The sequence below is a fragment of the Mustela lutreola genome, chromosome 10, assembly GCF_030435805.1.
Source record: "Mustela lutreola isolate mMusLut2 chromosome 10, mMusLut2.pri, whole genome shotgun sequence".
Lineage (NCBI taxonomy): Eukaryota > Metazoa > Chordata > Mammalia > Carnivora > Mustelidae > Mustela > Mustela lutreola.
Genome location: NC_081299.1, coordinates 6,642,071 through 6,661,669, shown reverse-complemented (window position 1 = coordinate 6,661,669; position 19,599 = coordinate 6,642,071). Strand labels below are relative to the sequence as shown.

The 19,599-nt window shown below is 56.0% G+C and overlaps 2 protein-coding genes across 5 annotated transcripts in view; one reads left to right on the top strand and one right to left on the bottom strand.

Annotated features, from left to right (window-relative positions):
- Positions 1 to 14,647, top strand: part of CLSTN1 (calsyntenin 1) — a 76,015-nt gene extending 61,368 nt beyond the window's left edge. Inside the window, exons 10-19 of the mRNA XM_059135470.1 lie at positions 3,109 to 3,271; positions 6,423 to 6,479; positions 7,657 to 7,814; positions 8,993 to 9,141; positions 9,582 to 9,802; positions 10,310 to 10,480; positions 10,829 to 10,974; positions 11,995 to 12,130; positions 12,425 to 12,609; positions 13,090 to 14,647. Of these exons, the coding sequence (XP_058991453.1) occupies positions 3,109 to 3,271; positions 6,423 to 6,479; positions 7,657 to 7,814; positions 8,993 to 9,141; positions 9,582 to 9,802; positions 10,310 to 10,480; positions 10,829 to 10,974; positions 11,995 to 12,130; positions 12,425 to 12,609; positions 13,090 to 13,284 (1,581 nt within the window). The 3' untranslated portion in view covers positions 13,285 to 14,647. The remainder of the gene's footprint in view (positions 1 to 3,108; positions 3,272 to 6,422; positions 6,480 to 7,656; positions 7,815 to 8,992; positions 9,142 to 9,581; positions 9,803 to 10,309; positions 10,481 to 10,828; positions 10,975 to 11,994; positions 12,131 to 12,424; positions 12,610 to 13,089) is intronic.
- A 120-nt stretch (positions 14,648 to 14,767) lies between these two features.
- Positions 14,768 to 19,599, bottom strand: part of PIK3CD (phosphatidylinositol-4,5-bisphosphate 3-kinase catalytic subunit delta) — a 51,368-nt gene continuing 46,536 nt past the window's right edge. For all 4 annotated transcript variants that reach the window (XM_059135457.1, XM_059135460.1, XM_059135459.1 and 1 more), the window contains 6 exons: positions 19,398 to 19,476; positions 18,663 to 18,830; positions 17,954 to 18,077; positions 17,699 to 17,844; positions 17,386 to 17,518; positions 14,768 to 16,444 (listed from right to left, as the gene is read on the bottom strand). In XM_059135457.1, the coding sequence (XP_058991440.1) occupies positions 16,307 to 16,444; positions 17,386 to 17,518; positions 17,699 to 17,844; positions 17,954 to 18,077; positions 18,663 to 18,830; positions 19,398 to 19,476 (788 nt within the window). In that variant the 3' untranslated portion in view covers positions 14,768 to 16,306. The remainder of the gene's footprint in view (positions 16,445 to 17,385; positions 17,519 to 17,698; positions 17,845 to 17,953; positions 18,078 to 18,662; positions 18,831 to 19,397; positions 19,477 to 19,599) is intronic.

The window sequence follows — 19,599 nt, the reverse complement described above, 5'->3', positions numbered from 1 at the left end:
GCTCCCCGTCGAGCAGGGAGCCTGACGCGGGCCTTCACCCAGGACGCCGAGATCACAGCCCGAGCTGAAGGCAGACGCACTGAACCTCCCAGGGCCCGTCCTGTAAATGTTCTTGCATTTATAATCTGTCTGAATCAGGACCCAAATAAGGAGCCATACATGGTGACTGGTTGATAAATCTTTTGACTTTATTTTGTAATCTGTAGATTTTTCTCTTCTCTCCTGTCATTTATTTGACGACAAAATCAGGTCCCACAGACTTTCCCGTAGTGTCAATTTGCCTGGTTGTATCCATCCTTGTGCCTATAAATCCATGGCATGGCCTCAGGGGTCGATGGGGCTCGGGTTTGCATGTTCCTGTGTCTGGTGGTTCGTGTTTCTGTGATGGGAGGAGCCATTCGTGCTCACTGTGTCTCGGTCATCCATGCCGTGGGGAGTGTGTCCCCGGGAAGGACTCATGGGAGCAGCCCGAGTTCCTCCGTGTTGGTCGTGTGTTTGTGGCCTTTACTCAGAAGGTCAGTTTGGCTGGGTCTAAAGTCTCTGGCTCCCATTTAGGGTTTGCAGGAACAGAACATGTCCCTGTCCATTGTTCTCGCATGGAAGAGGCTGCTGTGGTGCTGTCAGCCATCCGATCTCTTTCCCTCGTAAAACACTTGGTCCTTTGGTTTGGGTGACCAAAGGACGCATTTCTTTTTCTTTCTTTTCTTTTCTTTTTTTTTTTTTTTTTGAAGCCAGTTCCTCTTATGCCTATGTCTTGATTGTTTGGGGTCTGTTTCCCCAGACACGTGGTACGCCCTTTTCTTAGTGTATAGATCAAAGCCATTTGGCGTCTCAGGCAAGTTTGTGGCGCTGCTGTTAACAGTTCTTAGCACACCCTGCTCCTCACTTTGCTTTTCTTCCCTGGGGACCCCTCACCTTGGGTTGGTGATCCTTGCCTGTTTTCTGTGTCTGGCACTTTCTATTCCTGTTTCATTCCTGTTTTGTTAGCTCTTGTCTGAGCTGCTGTAGTCATAAACTACATTCTTTTGTGTTTTGTGTTTTGTGTCCCTTTCCTGACAATTCTGGTGCGTTTTGAGACAATACATGATCGTCTTCATGTTTGCTGCTGGCATGACTTGAAAGGGGCTCTGGAGAGAGATCATTCCCACAGTCCTCTTTCTTTCTCTTAAAAAGTTCATATGGGATCGAGCTCTGGTCCGTTCTCCCCTCCACATTTTTGCATGAAATTACTTTTCCTATACTTTCAAAAGAGGGAGTTGGCTGGCATGACCTTTTTCCTGGTTTCTGGGCTCTGCCTCCCCGTTCTGTTGTCATAAAGCACCTCAGCCACCCTCTGCTGTCCCGTGGACTTTTCCCCACCTACATGCATCTCGGGGTGCACCCATGCATCTCGGGGTGCACCGGGACACTGAACTGAGGAGGGTCACGGGTGTCGTCTGTGGCTTTAGGCTTTGCCATTCTGATCACCTAGTTTTCAAGGAAATCCAAAAATTATGCCAGTTCTATCCCTAACGTCTCAGAATACTCTCAGGGACTTTTGACTAAAGTCAGATGTGACTTTCAGTTACAGTTATCATTCTGCTGACGCCCCAGAAACCTGCGGTACAGGAACCGGGGGGGACAGTAGACACCGCTTTCCGGAGGAGCTAAAACTACAAAACTTGCTTTAAATAGAGACAAGCTGAATTAAGGCATTACCTGCCTCAAAAGTGAATTGCTGTGCAATCCCTTCATTTAAAAAGGTTTCATATAATCGAGTGTATGTACTTACCTGTTACGCAAATGAGGTAGACATAGACCCAGTGTTAGAGGTTTGGATTTTTTCTGTAATAAACTTGTCAGGAGCAGCCGCTTTTCTCTGGGGGATATACTTTGGTAATTTTTTCATTTATTGTGATGTTTTTGGCCTGTTGAAGTCCTGATCAGTTCAGTGTTTTAGAATGTGTAGATTGGGCAGCTTATTTAAAAACACCTTTTTATTTTATTTATTTATTTTTTTAAGATTTATTTATTTATCAGAGAGAGAGGGAGAGAGAGCAAGCACAGGCAGACAGAATGGCAGGTAGAGGCAGAGGGAGAAGCAGGCTCCCTGCTGAGCAAGGAGCCCGATGTGGGACTCGATCCCAGGACGCTGGGATCATGACCTGAGCCGAAGGCAGCTGCTTAACCAACTGAGCCACCCAGGCGTCCCTAAAAACACCTTTTTAAAAACTTGATCCTGGGGCACCTGAGTGGCTCAGTGGGTTAAGCCTCTGCCTTCCGCTCAGGTCATGATCTCAGGGTCCTGGGATGGAGCCCCGCATCCGGCTTTCTGCTCAGCGGGGAGCCTGCTTCCTCTCTCCCTCTCTCTTTCTCTGCCTACTTGTGATCTCTGTCAAGTAAATAAATAAAATCTTAAAAAACAAAACAAACAAAAAAAAAAACACTTGATCCCGCTCTGTCTCTTTCTCTGCCTGTCTCTGTTCTCGGTTGCCTGCCTCCTCCTCTGAAGCCAGAGATCAGGGAGTGCCGGGCTCATGGGGCCTAGAGGCTGCCAACCCCTTGCTTTCCCTCGGCAGTGAGGAAGATGCTCCTTCGTGATGGGGAAGGAACACAGCGGGACCCCTCACGCCCTCGGAGCTGTATGCTCAGTTTACTTAGATCATCACCTTTGAATTGAAAAAGAAGATGCACGTGCTCCTGCGGTCCTTATCCTGAGATGGGAGGGGCTTTTCGTTTTTATCTGGGAAAGGAGGCCTGGCCAGTCGCGGGCTGAGCCGGCTCCGTGGGAGGCTATCTGGCCTGCAGATCCCAGAATCGCGTGGCATCCCGCTGTTGGCAGAAGGGAATTGGGCCGCGCCGTATTCTGAGGCCGCGTCACGTGATGAGGGAGCACCGCCCCCTGGTCTGGAAGGTCCTAGTGGTGAGAGTGTCGCTTTGGCCGTTTTGGGCAAGATGTGGTCGAGTGAGTGAGATGTATTTTGTGGTTAGATTTTTTAAAAATCGGCTCCTTTTTCAGAAGACATTCCTTTTGGGAGAGCTGCTGTTCACATCTGGGTGTGCGGCTCTCCCTGTTCCTGGGTGAGAGGGAAGGTCGACACTTCATGCTCCGCCCCTTCCCTCCCGTAGGTCTGTGATGAGGAATGGCATCACTTCGTCCTCAACGTGGAATTCCCGAGCGTGACTCTCTATGTGGACGGGGTTTCTCACGAGCCCTTCTCTGTGACCGAAGATTACCCGCTTCATCCATCCAAGATCGAAACTCAGCTCGTGGTTGGGGCCTGCTGGCAAGGTAATGGTCACTGGCACCCTCTCCCCGATCTCGGGACTTGAACCTGCCTCATGGCCATCGTGGGGGAAGCAGGCTCATCTCGGTGTCTTGCCCCTCACCCTCGTGTCCTTCATCTGTCGTCCCTTCTCCTGGGCATGGCCTTTCTGGGGACACTGCCGATGCCGTACTCTGGGGCGCTCACCAGCCGTGCGTTAGAGGACTGAAGCAGCGAGCCCCTTCCGGGAGCCTGGAGGGAGCATTACCCGGAGGGAGAGTACAGTTGAGGGGTTGTTTTAAATTAATCTGTTTATTGAAAAGTTCACGAGAATCAGGAGGCGGCAGCTGATCAGGCACAGAACTGTGCCTTGACCCAGAGGACTCTTCCAGAGCGGTCAGTGCCGGCTAACCCAGCAGGAGCTGTGCTTGAAGGGGCTCCCAGACGTTTCCGCTACAAGACCAGGGATGGGTGACAGACCAAAACGAAAATACCGTTATTTGTACTTCTGACGGGCAGGTCGCACGCCGGTCGCTTTATACGCATGGTCTCACTAATCCTTAACAGTAAGTTTGTGGGGAAAGAGCGGTCTTTAGCCGCATTTTATAGCCAAAGAAAGTGAGGCTCAGAGCCCGGGGTTACCCTGCTAAGTAATGTTGGCGTCAGAACTTGAACCCCTGAAGCTGGTGCATCGAGAGCCTGTGGTCTGATCAGTGCCCCTTCTCAGGATAATTGTTTATTAATCTGTGAAACAAAAGGCATATGATTTCCTGTGTAAATTGAACAAGAGTTAGCCAAGTACTAGAAGACTAACGTCTTGAAACGCTCACGCCTGTGCTGCTTTCCTAACACCCGGACAGACAAGCCCTGGCAGCACGTTTAGTAGCTGCGTCATTCGGAAGCAGTGACAGGCTGTGGCATTCGCAGCGGCCCGCACAGTGGGAAAGGAGCGGGCACAGCCGGGCCACTATGCTTTGGTACCGAAGGAAAGGTGACCCTCAGAAGTTCGTTGAAGGAAGCGCGCCCAAGCTCATGGGCCCTCCGTCCACCCTCAAGGTTCACGACCTCACATGAACCCCCACACTTGACGGGGTCACCGTCCCCCTAAACAGACCTTAGAATATTTGTTTCTCCCTGTGGAAACATCGTACCTTGAGGTCGGCGAAAGGGACAGAACAGCCCAATTCCCATGACAGTGTTGCTTTAATTTCAGGGAATTTGAATTTTTGAGTTTCATCATTTTCCTACAGATCCTTTTATTTATTTATTTATTTTAAAAGATTTTATTTATTTATTTGACAGAGAAAGATCACAGGTAGGCAGAGAAGCAGGCAGAGAGAGAGGGCGAAGCAAGCTCCCTGCTGAGCAAAGAGCCTGATGTAGGGCTCCATCCCAGGACCCTGAGACCATGACCTGAGCTGAAGGCAGCGGCTTAACCCACTGAGCCACCCAGGTGCCCTTCCTGCAGATCCTTTTAAATGAAAGATGTCAAGACAGCATTTTAGAGTGAAGCTCTTTAGCTGACTCCTAGATTTAATTTCGGGGACAGTTCATCTATGAGAATGTGGAACTTGAGGCCAAGGAATGAGGAACAGATAACCAGGGAAATGGGAATTGTTATAGTTGTCTTTTTTTTTCTTTAATTATTTTATTTATTTATTTATTAGAGAGAGAGGGAGAGAGAGAGCGAGCATGCACAAGCAGGGGGAGAGGCACAGGAAGAGGGGGAAGCAGCCCACTGCTGAGCCAGGAGCCCGATGCAGGACTCTGTCCCAGGGCCCCGAGATCATGACCTGCGCCGAAGGGAGACCCTTAACAGACTGAGCCCCCCAGGTGTCCCTCAGTTGCTAAGTCTTAACATTTCAGTCCGGAGCTGCTTCCCAAATTAAACAGTAACTCGTGTTTTAAAAATAAGAATTTTAAAAATAGAAGTAAAAATCTGAATGTAAACCGGAGAGCTTTCTTGCTTGGGTCAAAGTAAAGCCCCTTTTCCGGGCTGCCTCTGGGCACTGTTTGGGCCGCAGCGTCCGTCATGCAATGGCCATCAGCTTCCTCTTTCTGCCTCAGCTTCTCAAGATCCTCAGCCAGAAGAACACGCCGAAGCTCCCAGACCAGGCACGCTGCTTATAAAATGTAGTTCCCCGGGGGGAAGACCTCCTTCCTCACAAACTCACGGTGGCGGGCCCATGCTGTAGGCAGCAGCCTCACGGCCATCGGCCAAAATGTCATCCCTAACGCGTTGCAGAGGCATCCGGAGGCATGGTGGGAGTGCAGATGCACACACCGGGCCTGTCCCCAGGCTGTCCCCATGCCACTGCAGCACAGGAGATGTGGGGGCCTGGGCCCTGGGCTGGGAAGTGCTCCCACGACACGGTCTGGAAAGTGGAGACTCTGTGCCCGGTCACTGGCCATGGGCCTCCCTGGCCTGGTGCTACTGTCAGAACACGGGCCGGGGCCTGCATGAGGGGTCCGAGGTTAGAGCCCCAGGCCCACCACCTGTGACCGATTACCTGTTTCTCTGGATGAGTTCCTTAACCTGGACTCTCCTTTTCTGTTCAGAAAAAGTGGATAAAAATGCCTTCATTTCTCTATGACTTAGGGGTTAAAGTCTAGCCCAAAATGAACTTGTTTTGAGCTCAAAAAATACACACTTTTATGTGTTTACTGTACACAGACCAGGCTTTGGATGCTTACTGGTGCTGCCAGTTTGTCTAGGCAAGTGTCTCCGTATTAGGGAGAGAAGAACCGCGGCCCGGGGTGTGGTTGTCCCGGTATCCGCCCGTCTCTGCCGCCTGTGTGAGCGTGTGAGCGGCTCTTCCGAACGCCCAGCGCCCGCCCAGACGCACAGGCCGGGAAGACGGGAGTTCAGCGGGGCCGGCCTTTGTTTGTCTTTCTTTGAATGGGGCCTGGGTTTTGGCAAGGCAGGTGTGCGAAGGTGAGATGAGGGAAGAATGTGGAGAGGCAGGGAGCTGGGGGGTGGTAAGGCCCAGTCCTCGGAGGCGGTGATGGAGTACGAGCCTGCTTGCGGGGTGGGGGTATCCCCGCGGGGGCCAAGATGGGAGGGAATTCTCTTTGTGTTTTATATTCGGTAGCTTCTCAAGACTAATTTTCAAATTCCAGTGTGAAGAGCCTAACCTCTTGGTCCTTTTCTATTGTCTTTGTCTTGCTTTTCTACAGAGTATCCAGCATTTGAAAATGACAATGAAACCGAGCCTGTGCCTATGGCCTCTGCAGGTTGCTGGATCTTTCCCTACGGTTCACTCATGTGTTTCATTTAAAGACGAGACATCCGTTCATTCCACATTCCGCATGAGATGCCCGAGTTGCATTCTGGTCCCAGAGCCCCTATGAGCCGCTGCTTTGCTTTATGCTCCCCCCACTGCTTCCTGGGAGTGACCCTTTTTTTGCCCAGTCTGATCCCAGTTGAAGTGAGGGCCAATGACTCATTAATGTCCTGCACGAATGGGACTCTCTGCCCCACCCCCCCAATCAAATTTGACCCTGACCCCCTTACCCCACTGCATGAGGCTCCCTGCTGAAATCTTACAGGCCCCATCAGGGAGGCCACCTCCTGGTTCCCCTGTGGCTGAACCATGACACAGGAAGAGATTCATTACTAGACACCCTCTCCTGACCGGTACTAAATTTGAGACACCTGTTTCTTAGAAGTCTCAGTCCCCGGGGATGGCTCACAGTGTCTGATGTCCTTATCCTGAACGAGACGTGCTGTCGACATTGGTCTCTTTTCATCATTGTGAGAATAAGTTCTGTTTCACCTGCTCTGGGCTCTCGGTTACAGCCTGTCAAGGGCCACTTTCTGGGTCTCCGTTTTCCTTATAACACCGTCAATGCCCAGTTACCCTCAGTGGTGGGAGCCGGGCACGATCAGCCGTGCAAGGCGTCTCCTGTGCAGGCTGGGGGAGTAAGTGTCCCTTTAATCTTCCTAGTCCTGTTGGTGTGTGTTCCTTCCCAAGTTTGTACGTATCCACGAGTGTGCTCAGTCAGAAAAAGCAGCCCAGGGTGACCCAGCTGATGGAGAAGGCAGTGACCCAGGAGGCTGGCGCTGCTGGAAAATGTCACCAGTGCACCAGGGTGACGGGGGCCGTGTAGGCCACCCTTTACGGGGAGCAGCTAGTTGCGTGGGGATACTCATGGGACCTCTTGGCTTCCGGGCTTCGAGTGAGGGACCCCAACACCTCTTCTCTCCAGGCCATATGCATGATCATAAACGATTTAATTTCTCCATTGCACTTCCATGTAGATCGCAAGGCTAACAGGATTTGGTACGAACTAACCCGCATGTCCCTCCATCTGGCTGCCACCACCGGTAACACTCACTGCATTGCGAAGCAAAGCAGGAGGCTCCGGGCGGTACGCATAACTGCCTGCTCTGTTTCCCTGTGTTCCTAAGGCGGCGAGCTGCACATGGCCCAGTTCTTCCGAGGGAACCTGGCTGGCCTGACGGTCCGTTCCGGGAAGCTCGCCGACAAGAAGGTGATTGACTGTCTGTACACCTGCAAAGAAGGGCTGGACCTGCAAGTCCCTGAAGACAGCGGCAGAGGCGTGAAGGTGACCTTGGCATTAGCTCACAGGGCGCACCCGCCCGACCTCCTCCAGCAGGAACATGCAGGCTGCTGGCGAAGGATCGATATGTGATTGATCCTGACCCATGTTGACCCACAACACCTCTAACCCTGAACGTGGTGGGGGGTGGGTTTCCACCGACCAGATCCCCAACTCTCCAGACACCTGCCCCTGCCAGGTGTCCTCCAGTTGGGTTGGGTCCTGACCCCGCCCAGCGGGAGTTTGCGCAAATGCTGCAGGAGAGGAAGGCTCAGTGCCCCCGCACAGATGCTGCGTGCAGGGGCCGGGCCCTCGGGTTACCCACACTTCGTCCAGCAGAGCCCCCATGATCCCCCTCCTTTGGGTTTCGGCAATTTGCTTGAACTACTCAGAAAACACTTTGCTTATTACTGCTGGTTTATTATAGAGAAGACAACTCAGGAACAAGCAGATGGAGACGGTGCGGAAGGCGAGGAAGCGGGGAGGGCAGGGAGCTTCCCGCCCCTCCAGGAGCACTGTCCTCCCAACCTGGGAAGCTCCCAAGTTCCGTCCTTCAGGGCTGTTTCCAGAGCTTCTGTTAGGTGTGCACAGCTGGTTAAATCATTGGCCAGAGGTCAGGGTTGGGGCTGAAAGTGCCCTGTAGTCAAACGGGCTCTGTGGCGACCAGTTCCGTCCTGAAAACATCTCAGCCATCCAGAAGCCACTTGTTAACACAGATGCTGGTGCGCTTGGAAGGAGCTTATTATGAGTAACGAAAGGTGCTTCTGTCACTCGGGACGTTTCCAGGGTTTGGCAGGCAGAAACCAAATATATGTATTTTGTACATATATATATGTGTGTGTGTGTATATATATATATATATATATATATATATTTTTTAAGGTTTTATTGTTTGTAAGTAATCTCTACATCCACCATGGGGCTTGAACTCACAATCCCACAGTTAAGTCACACGCTGCACCGAGTCGGCCAGGCACCCTGTGTTTCTTGTCCCACAGATGCATTCGCACCCTGGGCATTTACCCTTGAAGTGGGGGGTCTTGTCTCGGCAGTTCTATGAGGCTTCCTCCCCAGGTTCCCAATTCAGACTGACGCCCAGCTGACCACTTTCTTTGCCAGACCCTGTGTGGTTTCAGTTTTTTGCAGTTCGAACCCTTTATCTTTCCCCTCTGGCCTGATTTCAGATCCATACGAACCCCAATCATTTGGCGTTGACCTTGGAGGGAGATGACATCGGGGAACTGGATAAGGCCATGCAGCACATCGCCTACCTGAACTATCGGCAGTTCCCCACACCAGGGATCCGAAGACTTAAAATCACCAGCACGGTCAAGTACGGGCCGATTCTTTTTTTTTTAAAGATTTTTACTTATTTGACAGAGACCACAAGTAGGCAGAGGAAGGCAGAGAGGGGGAAGTAGACTCCCTGCTGAGCAGAGAGCTGGATGCGGGGCTCGATCCCAGGACCCTGAGATCATGACCTGAGCCGAAGGCAGAGGCTTTAGCACACTGAGCCACCCAGGAGCCCCAAGTATGGGCTGATTCTCAACTCTTGAGAAGAAAACATGTCTACGTAGGTTTTTAAGACTCCTCAGCCCTCCCTTGTACCGGAAGGCGTGGACGGTGGCATGAATGGTGTTGGGGACCTGTTCCGGGCCGGCCACTGCCTCTGGCCCCCCGGGGGCTGGGAGAATCCATGGGCCGTCACGTGTGTAGCCTGCAGACCCACTTCTTGAAGCCCTGACCCTGGCTTCCTCCGTCGCTCGTTGGCAGGTGTTTGGACGAGGCCCCCTGCATCTCCGTGCCCCCGGTGGACGGCTACGTGATGGTGCTGCAGCCCGAGGAGCCCAAGGTCAGCCTCAGTGGCGTCCACCATTTCGCTCGAGCGGCTTCCGAGTTCGAAAGCCCAGAAGGGGTTTTCCTTTTCCCTGAGCTCCGCATCATCAGCACCATCACGAGAGAAGTGGAGCCTGAAGGGGAAGGGGACCCCACAGGTAATAGCTCTGCCGGGCTGGTCGCCCTCCCCTTGGCTTGAACGTGGGTGGCTGGTGCCCCACAGCTGCTCCTTCCTGCATGCTTTTTCTCTGAGGTTTTGAGATTTGAATGTTTGGATGTTATTCTTGGGTCTGCTCCTGGAATCTGACTCAGGGTCGAGAGCTCATTGTGTTCTTCGGAAAACCCGTCTGGAGAGTCCTTTCCCCTCTGCTGTGGTGTCCGGATCTGAGATGCCCTTGTGGAGGCCAAGAGGCTCCGGGCCCATGGCAGGGGACAGTGCTGCTCCCGCTGGCTGTATGGTGGCCCTGCGTTCTTGGGCCGGCCCGGGGGGCCAGTCCTCCCAGACACATAAGGCACCCTGATTCTTGACAGAGCCTCTCCGGGACCTCTGTCATCGGTCACTGAAAGGGCTCTGTGAGCTCGAGGCCAGCTAGCAGGCCACCTGGGGTGACAGACCTGTCTGAGCTCCCCGGCCTCTGCCATTAGTGCTTGGTCTATTCTTACAGTTCAAGAGTCACTGGTGTCTGAGGAGATCGTGCACGACCTGGATACCTGTGAGGTCACGGTGGACGGGGACGAGCTGAACCCGGCCCAGGAGAGCCTGGAGGTGGACACAGCCCACCTGCAGCAGAAGGGCATTGCAGTGAGCGCTTCCGACCTGGGCGTGGTCTTCACAGGTGAGCAGGCCAAGGCCAGGCGGGGGGCCGAGCGGAAGCCTCAGTCCTGCACACACACCCCCAACCAGCCATCCTCTCCGAGCTCTGGGAGAGTCCTGGGGACCGGGGCAGAGAAGAGGCTCAGCCTGGGCTATTCAGCTTCTCCTGGCAGGAAGGGAAGCGCAGGCATGGCCCTACTTCCTGTCCTTGCAAGGGGCTGACAGTGAGGCGCGGGATGGCTCCCCACCCCCTGCAACGGGACCCTCGCACGCACTTGGTCCAGCCGCCCCCGGGCCTAACTTCGGCCTCCCTCAAGCGGCCTCCCTTTGACCCCAGCCAGTAGGCCACCTTCTTCCCCTGTCCCCATAGGTGTGGACACCATGGCCAGCTACGAGGAGGTGCTGCGCCTCCTGCGCTACCGGAACTGGCACACCAGGTCCCTGCTGGACCGAAAGTTCAAGCTTGTCTGCTCGGAACTCAATGGCCGCTATGTCAGCAACGAGTTTCAGGTGGAGGTGGGTGATTGGGTGCCCCCCTATGGCCCCACGTTCAGAGCATCTGTGAGGCACCTGTTGGGGTCCAAGTGCGCTAGGCTTTCCCGGCCTGGGGGCTGCTGCAGGTTAGACCCGCGCAGGTTTGGGCGAGCCGGGGGTTGCTGATGTGCCCCTCATGGGCGTCTGAGGGGCCTCTGGAAGGAGATGGAAGAGCTAGCGGCAGATGATACCTCGTGAGTAGAGCCAAGGTGGTTTGTTGAGATTTGACGCTGCTTGAGAAAGAGCAGTTCCCAGGGAACCGAAGATTCTCTGCAGATTCCTAGCCTGGGGAGAGGGTCCCAGTGCGGGGCCAGCCCAGACAGAGGGGTCCCAGGGTGGGGCCAGCCCCGGGAGAGGGATGCTGTGCTGTCTGCTGAGCCTGGTGGTGGCACCTCATGGCACGGTGGTCACAGTGAGCTCACCCTGCTCAGACGTCTTCCACAGGCCCGGCCAGCAGCCCTTTTCTCACTCAGGGCTTCCGTGGTCTGGAGAGGACGGGCCCAGAGTTAGTCTCAGCAATCGAAGGTCTGCATGGTGACCGCAGAGCAGCCAAGTGCCGATGTCTCAGTGCTGAGGAGTCGATGAGGGTTTTGTTTGAGCCAAAAGCTAACAGATTTGGAAGGAAACCAATGGTTCTGATTTGTGCTTTTTCACATGGCTGTGGTTTTGGGGAAAAGCAGGGAAGTGGGCTATGCCGGGGCTTCTCGAATGACCTGCAGCGGACAGCGGTAGTGGTTTTTCTGGTCTTTTCTGGACAGATTGTTTTATGAAATACAATAAAAAGGAATTCCTAGAACAGCGTTCTGTTTCTGGGATCGCCGACAGTACCAGGCAGTTAGGACGGTTTCCGAGAGCTGAGCCTCGGTTTTTCTCTGTTCTCATCTCATCGGCTTAGCAGTGCGGGTCCAGGGACCCCTCTGAGTCGCACTAGTCCCAGTAGCTTCTGGACTGCGTTTCTGCCGCTGGGCCACGTTCAGGCTGCTGTGTGTGTCTCTGGTGCAGGTGAGCGTCATTCCCGCGGCCAGCCCCATGGAGCACGCCAGCCACATGGCCGCGCAGCCGCAGTTCGTGCACCCGGAGCACCATGCCTTCGTCGACCTCTCGGGGCACAACCTGGCCAGCCCCCACCCCTTCGCAGGTAGGACTGCAGGGCAGAAGCAGGGCCGTCTGCGTCGGTCCTAGTGGGGGCTGCCCTCCCGCGTCCTGCCGGAAGCCCAGCCCGTCTGAGCAGCCCTGGCCGGGCTCCATGATTCTGTGCCTCCCATGAGGGACGAAAGCTCCAGCAGGGCAGCCAGGAGCCAGTGCGGGGCTGGAGGCCTGTGGTGAGGCTTTCCTCACATTTCTTCCTGTTCTCTGGGGTCAAAGCTGTTGTGTGTGCATGGGGCCCGGGGGCAGGTACCGGCCTCACCGCCCTGTCTCCCCTCGGTTCCAGTTGTCCCCAGCACCGCCACGGTGGTCATTGTGGTGTGTGTCAGCTTCCTGGTCTTCATGATCATCCTGGGCGTGTTCCGGATCCGGGCCGCTCACCGGCGGACCATGCGGGACCAGGACACCGGGAAGGAGAACGAGATGGACTGGGATGACTCTGCCTTGACCATCACCGTCAACCCCATGGAGGTAGGTGCCGGCAGGCGGCCCCTGTGACTGCTCGCCCCTGCAGGCCAGAGGAAAGTGACACGCGCCCCAGAGAAGCCATGTGGCCGTGGCACCTCCATGGTGTTTATGTGGCCATGTGACCACATAATATTTAAATATCATGTGACCCACATGACAAGTTGGTGAGGTGCAGGTGTCCCCATTCTTCAGGTGGGCAAACTGAGGGCCCAGAGAGGCCTTATCCCAGCTCGTGCCACCCCGTCGGGGGAGGAAACACAGTCCCTGCCTGTGACGGACCCCATGGGTGGCGACCAGAGCTCCATTTTCCCTTCCATCTGGGGTGAGGTTCCTTCCAGAATAGTCCAGCCCTCCCTTGGCGTGGAGTGTGACGCAGGGGGTTCCCTTCCTCTGCGGCTCCTGGAGGGTGAACTTCCGTGGACACTCGGCTTGTGCACAGAGAAGGGGGCCCCGGGCTCGGTTCCCACGCTGTCTCTTTGTCAGACGTACGAGGACCAGCCTAGCAGCGAGGAGGAGGAGGAGGAAGAGGAGGAGGAGGAGAGCGAGGATGGGGAGGAGGAGGACCTCACCAGCGCGGAGTCGGAGAGCAGCGAGGAGGAGGAGGGGGAGCACGGGGACCAGCAGAACGGGAACAGGCAGCAACAGCTGGAGTGGGACGACTCCACCCTCAGCTACTGAGCCTCGCGGCCGCCCCCGCCCCCTCTCTCTGCGTCAGGAGACCCTGCTGTCGTCTGTCCTCCCGGCCCCAAGGGTCCATGGTGTACAAAGTCATTCTGGCCAGTAGGTCTGCAGACCCTCCCCTTCGCTGACCATCCGCCTGTGCTTGGTGTGTAGGCCCCCCCGCCCTCCACCCGGACCGCCCCGAAGCTGTGTGTGGAGCGGACGCGCGCTCCCCACGGCTCGCTCTGCGCGGCCCCCTCGCGCCCCTGGAAAAGCTGCAATGACCGGACGCGTTGACAAAGGGTTAAAATCGCTCACTCCCACCTCGTAATCCTGTTTTCTTCCTTTTTTTTTTAAAGTTTTTATTTTTTCCAAACTAGTGCATGTATAAAATGGCAGAGTGGGAGTTAATATGTAGATGATGAACTTTTTAATATTTTGTAAATAAACTGGGATTCCTCATGTCCTCCATGCTAGCGTGACCCAGGACTGGCATGCAAAGTGAAGCTTGAATCATAGCACAGGAGACGCCCCGCGGGCTCCTGCCTACCCCCGCCCCGAGAGGAGAGGGCCCTGCCCCACTCTGTCTTGGCCATGTGCACCCCGTCGGCCGATGGCCAGGCAGTGAGGGCGCACGGACTCGCCCCCCCACTCCAACCAGCCCGCACTGCTCAGCGGGAGGGCACTGGATCGGGAACCCCCCTCTGGAGGCTGGAAACAGCCAGGCCTTTCCTGTGGGATTCTACCCACTTCTGACGTGGCAGAGGGGTGGGCGTGCCGGGGCGGCCGGCAGCTCCTCGCGCAGGAAGCTGGACTCCTCGTGCGCAGCCTTGGGCGCTCACCTCCTTGATGTCCGTGGCCCTGCTGGTGAGTGTGCGGACCGGTGGGGCACAGCGTCTGGCCTCTTGGTTTGGAGGCAGAACAGGCCCAAGCGGCCCGTACTCAGAACGCCCAAGGACAGCCGCACTCCAAGGACGCCCTTGGCCCGAAGGCGGAGTGCTAGCTTCCCCCCGACAGCCCGAGGGAAGCCCCACTCCCTGGACGTGGGGAGCGCTGCTGCTCGGCCTCACAGGGATGGAGGGGAGGACAAGTCCTGAGCTAAAACTCCTACAGCACTTTGTTTTTAATTTTCCTGTAAAATTTTAGATTTCTAAAACTGGGGGAAAACCATTTTGAATCCTGTTGTGATCATAACTGCTAGTTTCGAGGACACTGCGGCTGTCCTGTGTCATGTGTGGCTGTCCACGTACCGTCACTGTAGCTGCTCCGTGTAGACAATGATAGAGGCTAGCGCGGGCTCCGCGTGGGTCGCTTTCCGGTTGTGTATATTGACGAGGTCAGAACGTGTGTACACTACAATAAAGTGCTGGTTCTAACTCCAGTGGCAGAGTGTGTCAAGTTTGGTCCTGCCTGTTTTAATCCTGCACCCGCTTGCTTTTTTTGCTTTTTATTTATTGTTTTTTCAGGTTTGGGGTTTTTTTTTTTTTTTTTTACCTGAGAACACAACATAAAAAGGCCTTTATTTCTTTTAGTATGTGTTTACCTCTCCCCTCGAGGCTTCACAGAGTGCTGGTCTTCAGCCCACATCAGTTGTGTTGAACTCACCTTCCCCATACAGAAACATTAAAAGACTTAAAAAAAAAATTTTAGAAAATACTCTTTTCTCCAGGCACACAGGCCTTGTACCCAAACCAGAACGCCAGGAGGCAGAGACTCGTTTAAATAAATAACATAACATAGAGACACACGCTTGGCTTCTCCTATTTCCAAACCAGTGAGGCGGGGTGAGTGAGTTCAGCACTTTGCTAGGGACAAGAGTGTGGCCAGTGGTGTTTTGTGGGCTGCACTGTCTGCTTCTGGCTGCTTCTAACCGAAGAAGGTGGTCCAGAGGGCAGCTGCTCCCGGCTCTGCCAGGCCTTGCCAAGCCTCTGAGAGACCAGTCATGGAGCTGGGCAGGGCCCAATGGGGCGGCTAACATTAGGCTCACCCGTGGGCTTCAAGAAGCCCAGGTTCTCAGCCCCCACTCCAGAGACAGCCTCAGACGGCCGGGAAGGGCCCAGGAAGCTGGCATTTCTAGAGCTCTTCAGGTGCTCCAAAGGCAAAACCTGAGCTGCTTCAAGCCAGGTCCCGTCAGAGACAGACATTCCATCACCGACCGGCCTCGCGTCTCTGAGAGCTGTTGCACAAGCAGGCTAAAGGTGGTAGTTTTGGAGATCAAGCCCTCCTGTCCTCAAAACCTGCTTTAGGAGGCAAGAGACAGGTAACTGCACCGAGTACTCTGACCTGCGTTCGCCATGATCCACGGTGGCGCGCACACCAAGCTCCCATCTTTTGAATGTCTTGAGGACTAGCATATGTTAAGCTTTATGGGGCTGAGGCCATTCTGAGCCATCGAGGTTCAGTGAGTAGTTTGGCTATTTTCTTTCTCACCCACAAACAAAAATCGCTTTACAGCAGAGAGATGAGAGAATTCCTGTACCCAAGAGTCACTTTAAAAGTGGAAAGCAAGCATCCCTGAATCTGAGGGTGCCCAGGCTTCCTCTGGGAGCTGCCTGGCGCTTGGTCAGTGGAGAGCACGAAGGTGGAGGGGGGCACGGAGTCATGGGCGCCCTGTCACCAGGGCGACCGCCAGGCCCCAAGCCCCGTGCAGCCCAGTCAAAACCCGGGAAGCAGGCAGGCTTCCTGGTGGCGGTGGGGAGAGCAGTCTTGGCTGGGTTCCGATTCACCAGCTGGAAGACTCGGGGTGACAGTCCTTAGCAAGACGCAGCCTCGGAGGTGCCCGACTCACAGTGTCTCCCCTTCAGAGCCCGGGGCTCAGATGGGAGGCGCTGGAGGACGGCGCCCCTCCCCTGCACAAAGGATGCATTTCCATTTATGGCTGTTTAGCTCCTGAAACATTTCAAGTCATAAATAAATAACCAGTGTAAACAAAAGGCAGTGTATAGGTTCTCGCCCGTGGGGTTCCATTCAGGCTTTTCGGCCCCAAAGGACGGCCGAGGGTGCCGGGTGCCCGGAGCACGTGATGGCGGCTCGCGGGCCGCTATTGCCTGTTGTCCTTGGACACGTTGTGGGCCAGCCAGTTCACTTTGGTCTTCCAGCTCTCCCGCAGGGCTTCGTTGAACTTCACCCGGAAGTGCTTCAGGGCCTCCTCCTCTGTCTTTCCCAAGGCCAGAGAGTCCTGAGGCAAAACCGGAAACCAGTGAGCTCATCCCCAAGGAGGGGGACCGCCCCGCCCCCTGCCCCGAATATGGTAAATTCTCTCCGGAAAGAATTGCAGGAAGGCAGTCAGGAGACGGCCACCAACGTCTCCCCTGGAAAAGCTCTCTGTTCTGATCCCAAACCAAGATGGGCCTCCTGACCCGCCCGCCAAGTAAGATGCCAACTCCAGCCAGGAACCACGGCCCCCAAAGTCCCCGGAGTGGGACAGGTAGCCTCACCGTCTGCACTGGAAATGAACTTTGGGCGGGGGGGGGCAGCATCATTCTGCACGAACCAGGCACCAAGGAGGGGCTCGTCCGTCGTGCCTGACCGCCCTCCTGACCCCCCCGTTTCTCCCACACTGAAAAGCCATAGGAGGGCAAAGCATCTTTAAATGAAGAGGGAAGGGGGGGCGTCTGGGTGGCTCAGTGGGTTAAAGCCTCTGCTTTCAGCTCAGGTCATGATCTCAGGGTCATGGGATCGAGCCCGGGTCGGTCTCTCTGCTTGGCAGGGAGCCTGCTTCCTCCTCTCTCTCTGCCGGCCTCTCTGCCTACTTGTGATCTCTGTCTGTCAAATAAATAAATAAAATCTTTAAAAAAATAAAAAAAATAAATGAAGAGGGAAGGTATCTAATCCCACGCTCCTGTCTGAGCAGAACCACCACAGCCAATGCGGGACAAGAGGGTGGGCCAAGGGAGGTCCCGACACACTGGCAACAGGACCAGGCTGACGCCACCAGGCCCCGTGCTGAGTCACAGGCGGCCTGAGGAACCCACGCGGGGAGTGTCCCGTGGGGTCCGGGTCATGGGAGGCCTGAAGAACCCGTGCGGGGAATGCCCGGTAGGGTCCGCTGTGCTCACAGGCAGGCCTTGGGGACTCGGGGGCAGGTGGGGCTGTCCGGGAGGACCCTCTGGCATTTACCTTGAGATACTGGATGTCTTTGGAGCAGCTGAGCTCAGGCAGGCCAGCGGCCCGCATCAGGGCAAAGAGGTGGAGGAACAGCAGCCCGTGGCGTCGCAGGATGGTGTAGGCGCGTTCGCAGTAACCCCGGAATCTGCAGGGGATGCAGGAAGGTGGGAGGCGGGGCTCCGAGTGCTCCCCACCATTCCCACCCTGCTCAGGCCCTGGAAACCGCCCCCACTCCGACCACCGCACCCCCACCTTTTCCTGCAGGACCTGACCCTGAGCCCAGCCCGGGACCGCCGCCCTCCCCCCACCCCCCGAGCACCCTCACCTTTCGAATTTCTCACTGTTGTTCGTCTTCCCCTGCTGGATCACGTGCACAAAGTCATAAGTGAGGATGAACGGGACTCGCTCACGGTTGATTCCAAACTTGGTCTTGAAATTCCCCAGAAAGTGGCCAAAATCAATGTGGAAGAGCTAAGAAGGGGGAAGGACGAGTGGTCGGCGATGAGAGGGCGCGGGTCGGGGAAGGGGGTGCGGGGAGGGCCCGGGGCGCCGCCCACATGGCCGCAGGCTCTGCCCCTACCTGCCCGTTCTCACGGATCATGATGTTGTCGCTGTGCCGGTCACCGATGCCCAGCACGTAAGTGGCCACACAGTAGCCAGCACAGGAGAGGGTGAACTCCTCAATGGCGCGATCCAAGGCCTCCCTGTGTGTGCGTTGGTGGGAAGGGGGATGACCAACCAGGGCCACGCCATTTCCCAGCAAATTCTACCAAAAGGGGGGTCCTATGTCCCCTCCCCTTGAATCTGGCCTAATGATGCGCCGGGACCAATGGGACAGGGAGGAAGCGGTACTGGGCTCCTCCCACAGCCTCGGCCTTCGGACACCTGGCAACTGTCCAACTAACCTGTTCCCGGGGAAGGAAGCCAAGACCGGTCCACTCACGGTGGTGGGGAGGGCCACACGGAGACATAGGACTTGGGCCAGCCAGGCTGGTGAAGCAACCAGCTGTGCACAGTTTCATGAGTGGTTCAAGGTCAGAGAACCACTCCGCTCAGCCAGCTTAAGCGGCAGGTCTGCGGCCCCGTAGTATCTGGTGGTGATTTCCCGTCCCTAACAGCTAACTGACCCCTGGGGGAAGGGAGACCCGCCCCGTCCCAACAGAGCAGACCTGGTCCTCTGCTGAGCCACAAAGCCATGAGGACTGTCAACGGCCCTGCCCCTCACCCTTGACTCCTAAACAGCAGCTTTTGGAAAGGAGAGGCCTCTGTGCCCGGGGCCCAGAGCCTACCCAGGGTTCTTGGACTTGAGCCAGTTAAGCAGTGCATCTTTGTTGAAGGCAGCCGTGGCCGCCATGTTGCTTTTGTTCAGCTGGATGTTGGCGATGGTGTCTGAGTGAAGCACCACCTCGATGAGGCCTGTGCGGTCCCCGGTGGAGAGGCAGCCGTAGGGGGTCATCCTAGCCAGAGGGGAGGAGGGGCAGGGAAATGCCCAGGTCACAGGCTGTCCCTGGGGCAGCTCAACACTCCGCCCCACCCAGAGCAGCTCAGTACAGCCAAAAGAGCCCCAGGAGATGCTGCAAGGGAGGGGAGAAGTGCTGGGGAGGAGTCCTGGGTGCCTAGACCGGGGCGGGGGTGGGGGCGCTCCGGGAGGGATCAGCCCCAGCATCCAACACGCAAGGAAGAAACGGCGGCACTTTGGCCGAGCTCATGTTTGCTCAGAGAGAAACCCAGGTGGTCTGGAAGAGGATGCCACTGCTTCCCAAGACGAGGCAGGCGGCCCAGGACGCGTGGGACAAAGGAAACCCGGGAGCGAGACCGCTGCGGAGTGCCAGGCCTGCCCTCCTCCACCCTCCCTCTACGGCCTATCGCCTCCCTCGGCCCTAATGTAAACCGGCCTCCGCTCTTCTTCGAGTGACCGCTTCTCCCACGGAGGTGGCCGTGCTGGCTTGGACAGCGGATGCCTCTAAAGGGACAGGGTCCCAGGCCTGCAGCGACGACAAGCGGAGGACAGGACGGCCTCTCACCTCAGGTCCAGCCCCTCCTGCTTCCACAGAACATCCATGAGCTGGATCATCTGAAGCGTCAGCATGTCCTGGCGGAGGTCTGGGCAGCCGGCCCCCGGGAAGGAAAAGCAGGAGCTTCTGGGGGGCTCTGCACCCCCAGCGTGCCAGGACCCCAGCTCCTCAGCCCACCTGCCCGGTTGGGGGGTGGGGGGCGGCCTCCCCA